We start from the raw sequence: 14127 nt of genomic DNA, 5'->3' as shown, positions 1-14127 counted from the left end.
GTTTAAGCAATTTGGTTCGTATTGATATTTCCATCTACATTCAAAATAGAAAATCATGTGTTTTAGTTTTCTTCTTGTTCAATCTCCTGCTCTTTTCAAAATCGATTTATTTCCCATGTGGTAATGTCTAGACAGCTATTTCTACTGTTGATATGTTGTTTAATAAAAGCAGTGTGTATTTTTAATTCCGTTTGACAGCTAAAAAAGAAAGAACTAGCTCACATGCATGCCCTTGCTGATGAATGGAAAAGAAGAGATAAAGAGAGGGAAGCATTAGTAAAGAAAAAGGTAAGATGATTGCAACTGATCAGATGATTTCAGTCTTATTTAATGGGTGCAGGAAGTGAGCTGTGTCTTCTATTTTCTTTCCATGGTTCAAAACAAATTCTTCAAAAGAAATACTGTGGTCTAGAATAAAACATTGTTCATTGAAATGGTCCTTGGTGGCATTGGACTTCCAAACTGCCTGAAGCATACTTTACCTGTTAGAATGACCTATTTCCATGTTTTACACGTTTTATAGTGTATCTGTTTAACACTTGCGGGAAACTGAATAATATTTATTTGGTAATGGCATTCCCTCTAGTGTAATGCAGGTTGCAATGCTGAGCAGACTCACATAATTGTTCCAAGGGCACCACCTTCCAAACTTATGTTGTATTCAGGGAGGCTGGAGGAAAGATCATTTGTTGCAACGCTCACTTAACAGCTTTAATTCTTCATGGCCAGGGTATCCCAGCACCAAAGAAACACTGGGAGACAGTCCTCAGTCCTCTTTCAGCCAGCCTACCTCCTTCACCACCCCCCTCAGCTCCCCCACCACCACACCCATGCCCACCTTCCTCACTGTCTCCACCTTAGTCACAAGAGAGGCCCCCTCTTTCCCATTAAGAGCCAGGTAGCTCCTATGGCCCGTTTGAACCTTATGACCAGACGCCAGCCTACAGCCCTACTGATAATCCGTGGGGTAAAAACAGTGCCTACCCACAGATGACCCTCACTGTGAACATGAATTGATCCTGGCCTCACTCCTTCATGGCACCACAGCCTATTATGAAGCCATCCAGAGGGCTGCAGCCTTTCACAATGTTGAGATGCATGTCACCCAGGAGGAGAATGACTCCTTGAGAGGCTCTCCAAATCTGAGCGTACTGTCCAGATCCTCCCCATGCTGAATGTCCTCTTCTCATAACAATGTGAAGGAGCCTATCAAGGCTAGGCACTTCAAGGGTTGAAAAGAAATTCAAAGCCTCTCCTAGTGGCCCAACATATATTAAGGGACAGGCTCCAACTAAGTCCCTAGTGGTTCACACCTAAACACATGCCACCGGCGATGCTCCAAGAAGAGCGAGAAGATGGATGCAGGGGCAGCAATACGAGCGATATACTGGGACATTACGCCTGGATCTGTATCGCGAAGGTCAAACCTGAGGTCCAGCAGCATCTCCTCATCCTCACGTTTGACGGGGAGCATCTTTTTGGGCCTCAGGTAGACGAGATGCTGAAGAAAAAAGATATAGTGAGAAAAATGTTCATGTGAGCGCTACTGACCACCTTGCTCGAGCAATCCCACGCGTACCACATGAAGCAATAGACTTACCACCAGCAAGCTTGGAGGGGGTGGGGCACATTTAGAGGGTTCTCCATGGGTAATAGGGGTAGTGGCAAAGGTGCTTCTGCCAGTCACTTGCCCTACCCCACCCCCTGCCCCCAGTCACATGACACCAAGCAGGGCAACTTCCCTGTTTGATTTGAGGAATTCATGTCGCACAAGAGGATCCCAGCTGTAGCCCAAAATGGCTATTGCCTTGAACTATACACAGTCCCTCGCAAAATCCCACCTTATACACACACTCTTAGCCAAGAACACCTTTCCTTCTTTCAGGAAAAATCACAGGCCCTCTACAAAAGGGATCTATTGAGAGAGTACCCCCTCCCCCTCCACTCCCAACACAAAGAGAATGGTTTCAACTCTGTACTTTCTCATTCCCAAGAAGGACGGCCCTGAGTCCTCTCAGTCGCCACATCTTATGTAAACATTTTTAAATGACAACACTGCAGGATGTCTTCCTCCTCCTTCAACAGGGAGATTTCATGATGACGCTCGTTCTGAAGGATGCCAATTTTCACACCATCTATTCTGCTCATTGACTGTAACTTTGCTTTATCATTAGCCAACTCTACCAGTTCAAAGTACTTCCTTTTAGGGTCACCATGGCTTCAAGGGTGTTTGAGTGAATAGCAGTGGCAGTGTTTTGAGATCTCTTTTCCGGCCCATTTAGTTCTCCCTAATTTTAATCTAACTGCACGTTGTAGGCCACTTTGCTTTCCACACGTTACCCACAGCACGTTTGTTTTTGTGCAACAATATTATTTTAGAGAAAAGCTGCATGTGTTTTTAATATTCAGTTCTCTTTTCTGGGACTCAGTCTGAACATTTCGTAGAAGGTCGAACAGCACCGTGCCCTGTTTTTTCTGTGATCGGTTAGTAACATAGCTTGACATTTAGACACAACACAGAGGAGCAGCTGCTGTTTTCAAGCGAGGAACATCTTACCATGTACACTGAGCCTTGCCTTTTGAAATCAGAGAGGAGGATTCTTGCAGTGGGGAAAGATCCTGGGACGGATGCGCTAGCTTTGTGCAACCTGAGATGCAGAACACCTAACTGCAAATGTCCGGTATGGGGGTCGGTTCTAATCCCAGAGATTACTGATATATCACTGTGCTCGCGTAGTGAGGGTAGGCTCAGGCAGATACATCATTCACCATGGTAGGGCTTTTCATTGTATAAAGTTTACTCATAATGCTGATTACTTTACTCTGTTGCATGTGTTTTCTAATTGCAGCACAGTTGCTTCATAATAGAGTGCGATAGTTTCAATAAATATTGTAAACTGTTCTTGTGTCTTTCTCTTGTTTATTGTGGACATGCATGAGTGAGAAAATCAAATGTGTCGATCTGTTGTCAAAGGTTCCTTTGGGGACTAGAGAGTTGTGTTCTGGGGTGCTTACTTACCTGTTAGTTTGGGAAAGTTAGGAGGGCAGGTACGGCATTATGATCTAGTCAGTTTTGGGTTCATACATACTGACATGGTATGGTGACACAGTCCCTACATTCTGATGTCCAGGTGTAGTTCTGTTTCCAAACAGAATCTCTGCAACATGGCGCTACCAACGTTTGGTCTGGTACTTATTACATAAGTCTCCTGGGCAGTACTTATGTGTGTCCATAAAACCCCTTACCCCTACCACCGGAGACGGCTGTGGTTTTGGGGAATAATATTCTATAATTTTTAGGAATACCAAATTCTGTGGTTTTTCCTACTTGAAAATTTAAAAGGATAACTCATTTTCGTGTTTGAACTTTGTCTCCATTTCTGTTTTACCTATGGCTGCACCAGCACCTATTGTCAATGTAGTTAATTGGAGACCTGCTGTCCTTGCGCATGCAACAAATATGGACTTACTAATGCAGGTGGTGATTTTATTTTCGTGGTTGAAACCCACAAAAGCTATTGCTTTGAAATCTTTTATTCTTGGACCAATTTTCCTGCTGTGGATGCTAATACCAACACATTTTCTGAATACACAGTTATTGCACCACCACCACCACCACCACCACAATACAGGGTGTATGTGCTTATAGAAATACCAGTATCACATTGAAAACATCACATTTGGTTCCCCGGCGCCCTTCTCCATTTACTTACACCAGTACGCATACGTCCTCTTAGCAATGATGGGGTGACCTGGCCAGCATTAGCTGGTTATACACCATTCCCTAATTTAGCGAATCTCACCGCTCAAGAGCTTTAACAACTGTACAACAGTCTAGTTATATTATATAGACGCTTAACTCAATATGTTTTGTGCTTCTTGTATGCTGTGCCAGCAAGGCCTGGCCTGCCAGGGGAAGCTCTGCTGCCTGTAGTGCCAACAATAAGTCCTGTAATTCATTCGGTTATAGGCATAGTTCCTCTTAGTCTTGAGAAATTCCATTTAGGATCGGCAAAAAATTTTACCAAATCTAAGCAAATGTTTCCCTTTATGGGACCACAAGACCAGCACTGGATATTGACTATGTGCTTACCCCACAGAATGGTTCCTGCAGTAGGTGACTCCAGGAGTTTCTGGGAACGAGAGCAACTGATAACTTTGTTACAGTTGAAACCTTAGATAGGCGCAGTGGTTCCCAAACTTTTTTGACCCAGGGCTCTCTTGACCAATTGACTGTTGGCTGCGGCTCCCCATTGCATTACTTACTTATGGCGGAGATGTAAGCATGGCATCGGTAGTACTTGCATTTTAATCGCTCAAAATAATTGGGATGAATGTAAGGAGAATAGTGAGTGCAATGCAAGGATATATCCACTATCGCTTTTCACAATATTTGTGTGCCCTCTGGCCATGTGTGACTGCATCAGTTTGCTGTTCATGAGCGCTCAGCCTGGAGCGGGACAGACTATATAGCTTTTCCGTACTCACTGAACTTTAAGCTCTCATCTTCAATTTTAGTCTCATACCAATGGCACTCATTTGGTGACTTTATTCCCTGTTCTTCTATTTGTCACTCTACTAGTGCCTTCCTTCTTTACCATCCTTTTGATTGGATAATTTGCAACCTTCCACTGCTGACAGAGACAATTTTTTCATTTGCTGTTTAGCATCCCATGTGAGGGCATGGCTTTCTTCTCTTCTTCCCCAACATCACTGTGCGTTCACCCCACCTTAATTCATTGCTCCTTAGTTCATCCCAATCCGCTTTATTTTTTGTAAATACTCTGTAGGAAGGACAGCAGCATTGCACTGCTACCAGGTACTCACTTTTCTGCTCATCACTGCTACCAGTTCATGCTTGCTTTATACTTTTAAAAAAAACCGTTGTACAACCTTACTATTACCAGAGTAAGATATCAAACCATGGCGAAGTGTTTCTGCATCGATACATACACTGCTATTAGCACTTACGTTTAGGAATTGCAAATTATCAACAAATAACCAAAACAATGCTGGAAATCAAATACTGGCCAAAACAACATTGTAATGGCTACCAGCAGTTTTTGCAGCTACAAGGTGAAAAGTATCCAAAGGCATGTAATAGGATCAGGTACGCTCTAAAGCAGCATCCAATTGCAAAGATCACCCACACACGAGGCTGTAAGGCAGTTCCAGCTTAGCAGCACCCTGCCTGTTTGTAAACATCTCCCTTATCTAGATCTAGTAAATTACATGTCCTGTACTTTTCAGAGTGAAAAGTTTTGATTACCTCCTCTGGATTAGAAGAGAAACCAAGGGCTTGTTCGCCGGACGCTGTGAAACACCTGGTACAGCACGAACACTATTCTCTTGTAAAGCTGAGCATATGCATTGTTTTCACAAAATGACATGCTACCTGCATCTTGTAGCCATATGTACATTTCTGCTTCGGACTTTTAAATCAATCCAGAGTTCTCAGGTGGTGACCAGTGGATCAGTGCATGTTTGTATCCGGAAAGTACCCTTAGCCCTGATATGCACAGATGGCTGAGAGACTGGCTCTTCTGCAGGAAAATGCACTAACAGACAGTGCTACATCTTGTGGTGAAAGGGAAAGTTGCTGAAGCATAACTGAATGGAAAGCTTCCTGCTTTAATGCCTCCTGCGTGCAAGTGTGTCACTAAGTTCCAGCAAGTGGGCGCCAAACGAAGCGGACTCGGCGTGCAATTTATAATGTACTCTGCTCAGCTACTGTGACCGCGGCGCCCCAGGCTGGTTTGGGAACAAATGGCGTAGCCTCTCCAGAAAGGTTATATGACTTAAATCTACAAATTGTGTGTGACCTAGAGATCACCATTAAATTAATCTTGTAGGCGGATTTAACTTTGTCTTACGACATCCTTTTAGCGGAGGTCGATTGGCTCCCACTCTTTCTCCAAACATCCCCACAAGGTGAGGATATAATACTTCCTTCATTTTCTGCCGTCTTGAAGAAGTCAAACAAGCTTATGCAGCAGAATGGACTCTTGCACAAGCCCCTGCTTTCTACATCAGTCATGTCGGCAGGGATAAGGACTCTCCTTATCATATAATACCCATACGGTCCAGCCTGAAAGTGCAACCACAATACTCAATTAAACAGGATTCTAAAACATCTATTAGAGAAATACTCTCCCAATTGCAGTACCAGGGAGTAATTGAACCCTGTGTCTCTCAGATAAATAATCTTATTTTTGCTGTTTTGAAACCAGATCATTCATATTGTGTAGTCTTAAACTACAGACATTTAAACAGTCATAGACACACTTTTGCAATACAAAATGCACACAGTACGGCACTGATTAATGTAAATGTCCAATATTTGTAAAGCGCAAACAATTACCCGAAGGTTTCAAGGTGCTTGGGGCCCTCGGGAAGATTAAGCAAGCTATTGCCCAGAGTCACATGGTGATGGGCTGATCCGGTGCCGGGGATCGAACCATGAGCCCCCGGGTTCCGGAGTCATACGCCCTGGCCGCTGCGCCACACTGCTTCCTAATAATATCATCCGTAAAAAATGCAAAACAACCTTTGACATCTCCAGTGGGTTTTTTCAGCCAAAATCTAGCGCATGAAAGCAAAAATTGGACAGGCTTCTCTGCCCTTGACTTTCAGCGACTCTTTGCACGATTCGCAATGGGATTTATGAACAGTACAGGACTGTCTGCTGCCTACCTAGTATCAATTCTACATGAGATTGACCCGGACGTATCGTCTTATGTGGATGAAAATTACCTAATGGACAATGAGTTAAACCCACACTCTCCCAGTGAATTGCATTATTTTAGGATTAACTGCATATGGCTATAAGGGCTATAAGTTCAACTTTCAGAAATCTCATATCGCATTTCTAAGTGTCCTGTTCTTCGGATATGAATTTAGACATGAGGATAAGAGTCTTGTCCCTCATATTTTGGAGCAGTGCGCACAATTGCAACTTCCAAACACTTCAAAGAAACTGCAATCCATATTAGGATTACTCAATTTTGCCAGAATTTGCCTTCCTGATTATGCACAATGTATAAACAATCTCTATGAATTAATACGCCATAATTTTTCCTGTTCACACTGGACATCAGAACGCACTGATGCACTCAGATCTACACAATCTGATTTGTTTGCAACACGTCACTTACATACACATGCAAATACCACAAAACTAGTCCTCTTTGTTTCACCAGGTGCAATTGGATTTTCCTATATCCGTTCTAACGAAGGTGAGACAGTGCCGATAGCATATAAATCTAATTTATTTTATTTGGTTTACCAGTACAAAGCATCATCCACTGAGATTTATATATGAGTGTCATAATATTTCTGGACCTGATCATTGGTATGTTCCCTGCATAATTACATTTACATTGGCATTTCCATGATAAGAACACCATCTACCACATATTTTCTCATGTTTTTGAGGGCATCCCTGACCCGCGAAAATAGGTTGTTCTTGGCACTCACACCAGTCAACATCCCTCCGCCATACCACCTGGGAGGGGATTCAGGACGATTCTAGTAGCAAGCGATATCCCGCATAGCCATTAAGGATGCTACCCCTATGAAAATCCTCTCTGAGCGGGACTCACCAGTTCCCTCTAAGAGACCTAGCAGCGCCTCCCGAGGTCCTATATCAACGTGGTGGCCCAGGACCTCTGAAATCTCATGGTCTACCCCACTCCAGAAAAGCTTCAAGGATTGACAGAGGCCAGGCCACATGATAGAAGTCATCATCTGGGGCGGAGCAGTGCATACACACAGCCCTTCTGCTGCAGGTCACATGGAGATAATTCATCTGGACCATTCGCAAGTGCAAGGAAATTGTGAGTTCCCTCTGACCCAGACATGTCTCCTGCCAGTCTCTATCATCTAGTTCACCCACCCAGACCTCCCACCTACGACAGAGGAGCAAGAAAGATCTGGTGCATTGATCATTAGAGAACGATGGATGAGTTTACACCCTTGCCCAAACGCCCCGTTCTGAGTTTCGACTCAGGGGGGCTATATTCAGGGGTCTGCGCATCTGCTGGGAGGTGAACCAGCAGGGCATGGCGTAGCTAGAGATATCGACAAATTTGTGTACGAGATAGGCTGTATTGGTCCTGTAGCTCCTGAAAGGACATCCGCGACTACGCTGGTAAATGTTGCCCATGTAGGTAATACCTATGCGATCTCAATTAGAGAAGCCCGCGAGGCCTGGCACCTGACCCAGCCAGGTACTGTGCCACAGCTGTGTCATATCCGTGAAGTTGTGATTCCATTGAGTGAGGTGCATGGCTGCTCTCCAACAGAGTAGTGTCACTCAAGTACAGGAGGCTGCCGTGGAGGGCAGGAGACTACTATAAAGCAGACCAAGAAGCCCATCAGGACCCATAAGGTGTAGTTCGAGGCAGTATGCAGGATCATCCCAGCCCCCTGTAAATCATTTGTTCACAGGGACTAGGCGTGGAGTAAGATAATAACCATAGAAATCTGGAATGCCAAGGCCTTCATCAAACAGTGACTTGCGAGCCGAGACGAAAGCCACACAATGCCGCCCACATAAATTGCATTTATATTCCAGTGCGGAAATGTGTTGCTTTAACTGAATAAATACTGACTGTGGTGCAGATGGCTATTCTTAAAAATTGGTCACTTGCACAAGAGTGTCATTATTCCTGTGCTGGCCTTTGAGGTTGTCACAGAGGTTAGCTTTCCTAACACTAAAGCACTCCATCCTAGATGGATTCAGTGGGCAACATCATTAACAGCTGTTGATGTAGACTTTGTCTTTGACCCATCTGTACAGACACAGGAATTTATACAATATGAGCATGTTTATCCCATGCCCAGCTCTTTCTTACCTCTTGAACAGTATAAACACATTTATTACACTGATGGGTCTGCCCAGCCTGCTATAGGCCCTAAACAGCAGTATTCGGCGACATGCACCACCGTTGTTGGTGTAATATTGGACGGCAAATTCCAACCACATAAAACCAGCACCCAGTCCTTAGAGGACTACAATGCACAGTTGGCTGAACTAGCCTCTGCTTCTTGCACTCGAGCATACGGCTCCTGAATTCCTAGCACTTATTGTGTGTGATTCACATTACTGTATACTATCCTTTAATGATAATTTACATTATTGGCCTTAGAATGGGTTCAAAGATTCTAAAGGCAACACAATCGAGAATAAAACACTTTAGATTAAAGTGGCGGGCCTCAAAGATAGGTTGCCATAGGCTCATGTCGTACATACGCAGAGTCATAAGCGTGTGGGAGCACACACTTAAGGGAATTCTCTGGCTTATGAAGTGGCCAAATATGCAGTTGCGACTGCTACTGTGTCTGCATTCACTCATTCTAAAATGAGAATAGATTGATATTTTGGTTGGCGGTACTGCTAATATAGACGGGCACTCCCTTACCTAAGGGCTGTCCTCCTAAATATACATACCACTTAAGTGAACAAAACATTCCTTTTATAACTATTCCAGGAGTTGGTGATCGTTTGATTTCCAACCAAGACTGATGACTAGCTTTAGTGATAGCTGCGCTCAAAGGTGTTGCTTCTGCATATGCAGTTATAGTGGCCACATTTCTGCTGCTACAGCAACGTTATTGGTGGCACGGCTTATATCAAAAGGCCAAAAATATGTCCTTTATTGTGACATTTGTCGACAAATGAAATCTTCTATCTAGGCTCTTCCAGCGCAGACACACCTGTTAATTTGTAACAAACCTTTTGGCTGCCTTTATTTGGACCACTCTGGTCCTCTTATTTCGAATACAGCATTTAAATTCATCTTAGTTGCTGATGATTCTTGCTCAAGGTTCCTCTGGGTGAGGCCACAGCATTCGGCTGACGGTCGCACTGTCATTAAAGATTTGCAAGTCTTAATTGGGACACATGCATGCAGTACGTTCCACTCGTACCAGGGCCCAGCTTTCGCATTTAAAGCAAACCGAGATACTATGGCTTCCATGGGTGTACATGGGCATTATTCTCCTTAATGGCCTGAGGGCAGTTCTGTTGTGGAGAGGATGAATGATGACTTAAAGCATTCCTTAACAGCTAGAGCATTAGGCACAGGGCGCAGTTGGATCCACCACAGATATGGGATACAACAATCACTTAATAATCTCTCTAAAAGATCTCAGGGTGGTCGGACCCCATATGAGGTCCTCTTTGGTATCAAAATGTATGTTCCAGACCTTAACAGTCCAGACATTGTGGCAGCAGCCACGCCTTTTGACATAAATGATTGTTGTCTTGTCTTACAAGATCTACAAAACTTCTGTGACACCCAATCCAATGAGCAATTAAAGATGTCTGCCTCTGCAAGAATCAAGGCGAAACCAGAATATTCTTGCTGGATTCCACAAGTTGGGGATCGCGTGCGAGAGAAGGTAGCGGTTAAGAAGGAGTTAGGCCCAGCATACCGAGCACTGGCACCAGTCCTTGGCTTGCAAGGTACAAGAACGGTAATCTTTCCACCGCTTCCTGGTTCTAAAGACAATTGTTTTGTCTCCTTTAATCACATCAAGTAACATCATGTGGTCAATTCTAAATAGTAGGACACGATGAGTCCTTGGTTGTTCCCTAACTCCTCTCGCTACCATACAGGAAATTCCTCTACAGCTAATGAGCACCACCAAAGCTGTTTTTCCTCGGCTGGGGGGAGATGGAGAATGTTCAATAGTTACTTCCTGCATCCTCAACAACTACCAGCAACACAACTGAAGTGAGTACTGCTCTAGCAACAGCGTCTTCTGGAGCAGGTGTTGTTTATACTGATCTATCTCTTTTGTATTTTTTCTATTCCTGGTGCGGTATGTGAGGCACCAGTTTTTTGACTAACTGCTTCTGGGTATTATGTAGGTTGAGGTTATTTTTCGTCGAGTTCTTTTGATGATTCTTCTGTTTTAGAAACTCCATCTGCCCAGGTCTGTGCTTCCTTTCAATGGCTGAAGCACACTTATTTGGCTCCACTGTGGAAATATGTTTGGATAACACTTTCCTTGATTTTTCTATTTCTGTGGATTGGAGTTGCGACTTTTTATTTCTTGCTTATTAATGGCCATTATCTTCCAGAATGTTCTGCCACAGAACTGGTTGATGAGTTGTTAACACCTCACTCGTCTTCACATAAGCTAAAAAGAGACTTGTCCCTTGTGAACATTTCACCTGTTCCAGTAACTGATGGATTTTTTGGGATAAAGTTCCTTATGATGTATTTGGTCATACAGAAATTCTGCAGATAGCTTATGTAATTAGGGCTTGTATGGGTGATGTAATTGTACCTGGGTTACATTCTGATGATTGGGATGTTGAAACTGTAAACTCCATGTTCTTGGAGCTGGAATACTGCACTGTTTTCGAATCCGAGGAGCAGTACCTTAATTCTGCTAGTTATGGTGAAATGTTCTGTTACCATCATTATGAACATCACTATTTACATCAAGCTAGTGTTAAATGCACACTTTGTAATTACAAAGGGAGCATTGTCCCACTCCCCCCACAAGGGAGCTGAAAACCATTAAAAGATAAATTCACATACGTTTCTGGATATGACACTTCTGACCCAAATTTATATTATTTTAAACTTGTCCCTACACTGCCGAAGAAATATATGCTTACGCAAACTAACCTAATATATAGAAACTCATTTGTAACCTACCCAATTAGCTGTAAAAAGCTATTATTATTGTAATGATACCATTGACATGAAGTCCATTTGGGGTACCAAACCATGGCAAATTCAGGGGACGGAAACCTTGTTTCGAGCCTGCTTAATTCCAAGACAAATGATTTTTCTGAATGATACCGGTCTGCAGGCTACGTATTTAGGATTAGCTAAAATGAAAGACATGAATGCACCAAACATTCCTTCCATTGCCAGATTTGACAATTGGCAACATTTAACAAATTACACTGAGGAACAAATGTTGCAGAATGGTACATTTCATTTCACATTTTTAGGTCCTCATAGGTGGTTTTTGTGGCCAGTAGACACAGATGATTGTTGTGCTTGTTTTTCGAATTTCACACCGCGGTCTAAGCATCCAGACCCAACCCCAGTTACTCCCAATCTCAGCATTTAGGTATTGTCACCACCTTATTCGGTGGGGAAATTGCGTCAGCAATGGTTGGAACATTCCACACTGTCTGCAGTAAAACAACATCTTTCTTTCCTTTCAGAGGATTTGGATCAGTCTGATTTCTTGTTGGGTCCCAAGTCACCGCATTCTAAAATATGTATTTATGCCACATATAATGAAATTTGAAAATTGTCACAAATGGAAGCTAAAATATTTAACTGGGGATAGGAGGGTTCGTGGGAAAGTTTAAAGACTAGCACTGATATGTTCCCTATGAAAACCATAAAACAGACTAAATTATCTGTGGGTCTAACCAGTCACTTGGCGCCAAATATATTGAACCTCCTGCTGGGAAGCCCTATTTAAAGGACGGAATTCCATTACTCACCAAAGGTGACATGAGTCATCATCTGGGATCTCCTCCCGGCTGTAAATCCTAGTACAGCTGAGGGCTACAACCCCCTCACTATGAGGGAGGAGCTCAGGGATGTTTTCAGTGTTCAAAGTGATGTACCAAAATCCACCAGATGAAGAACTACAGGCCATTACTATGTGATGGTTGCAGTGCTTAGTGAAAAACGTGAAGGTGTACTAAAATTAACTAAAAGAAGAAAAAAGAATTTATTATGTATCTTGTGCTGTGAGGGTTAAAAACAGTGCTAGCTCAGTTAAAAAAAAATAACTGTGACTATCAAGTTAGTGGGTCGGTCTACATGTTTCTGCTATTATGACCTACAGAGTGTATAGCATTCCTCAGGACCTAAAAGTGTAAGCTACTGCCTAAAGTGCCGAAAAAATAGAAATGAGAGAAAATATCTACAGCGCAAATAAAACTGCTCGGTGGAACAGATACAACCATACACACCAAACCTCTGTATTCTAGGCTCGTGTACTTGTGAAACCTGCATGAAAAGAGATGCAAATATAAATACAATTAGATACTTGTGTAGATAAAGTAACTAAAAATGAATAAACATACTCAATAATTCAACTAATAATCTCATTTAATATACAGAAGTCATTAAGTGAAAATTGAAACTTACCCATATTGTGTGGGTAAGACACCTCACCTGGCAACTGCTCAGGACATGAGGCACCGCTCTAGAAAAGAATAAGGTTGACAGAGAAACAAACTCAAAATTAAGTACGGGTTTGTCTGTAAGGTAACCATAATACAAGCAGACTTGTCATTACTAAATTGCTAATGTGTATTGAGGGGGAAAAAACTTTTTGTCCATATAGAAGTAAGCATTACGTTGTAATGCAGCAAGAGAACTCATCCCTTAGCAATAGACAGCAAGCTATTAATGTACACCAGTATTATCAGTCACCAGGTTAAATATGATGTACAACTCAAATATAGGAAACGGCCATCCAACATATATTCTAAAACTAAATCTATTAGAATGGCAGGTGATCGCAAGGATCCCTTGTATAAAATGAGTTCATATCGCTGCTAATGGATATTTCAGCAAACACGTTTTGTTTCAATAAAAAAAGGAAAAAGCAAAAAAAAAGGAATTGAGAACACACATCCACAGATAATTGACCCCAAGACTCCGGTGACTTGGGGTTTAAAGTGATCCCCATGTCTCTTTGGTGTCTTCATCCTAGAAGATTATCAAATGTTTTTGCCATGTACACCTTCCCAACCGTATCCCTGTCTCTGAATTTAATTCTCTTGGCCACATAGCCATAAACATCAATCCGAACACCACCATAACCTGCAGGATTGATATCTGGTGGAGACAGTTCAACATTATCTTGGCCAAACACCACTTCCCAAATAGCATCACCAACCATAGTAAAAGGCAAACCAGAGTCGGCCACAACTGAGAATTGTTTGCCATCAATCAACACTTCACATTCAGGCATCTCCAACTTGGTGTCTCCATCCTAGAAGGTTATCACCTCTTTTTGCCATTTACACCTTCCCAACAGTTTCCCTGTCTCTGAATTGAATTCTCTTGACCACATAGCCATAAACATCAATCCGGACACCACCATAACCTGCAGGATTGATATCTGGTG

The 14127-nt window shown here is 42.7% G+C and overlaps 1 protein-coding gene across 1 annotated transcript in view; it reads left to right on the top strand.

Moving 5' to 3' along the window:
• Positions 1 to 14127, top strand: part of CEP120 (centrosomal protein 120) — a 337501-nt gene that overhangs the window by 173015 nt on the left and 150359 nt on the right. The window contains exon 14 of the mRNA XM_078675575.1: positions 199 to 288. Within this exon, the coding sequence (XP_078531701.1) occupies positions 199 to 288 (90 nt within the window). The remainder of the gene's footprint in view (positions 1 to 198; positions 289 to 14127) is intronic.

This window comes from Lissotriton helveticus, chromosome 2_1, assembly GCF_964261635.1.
Source record: "Lissotriton helveticus chromosome 2_1, aLisHel1.1, whole genome shotgun sequence".
NCBI lineage: Eukaryota > Metazoa > Chordata > Amphibia > Caudata > Salamandridae > Lissotriton > Lissotriton helveticus.
This window is presented reverse-complemented; position numbering and strand designations above follow the sequence as displayed.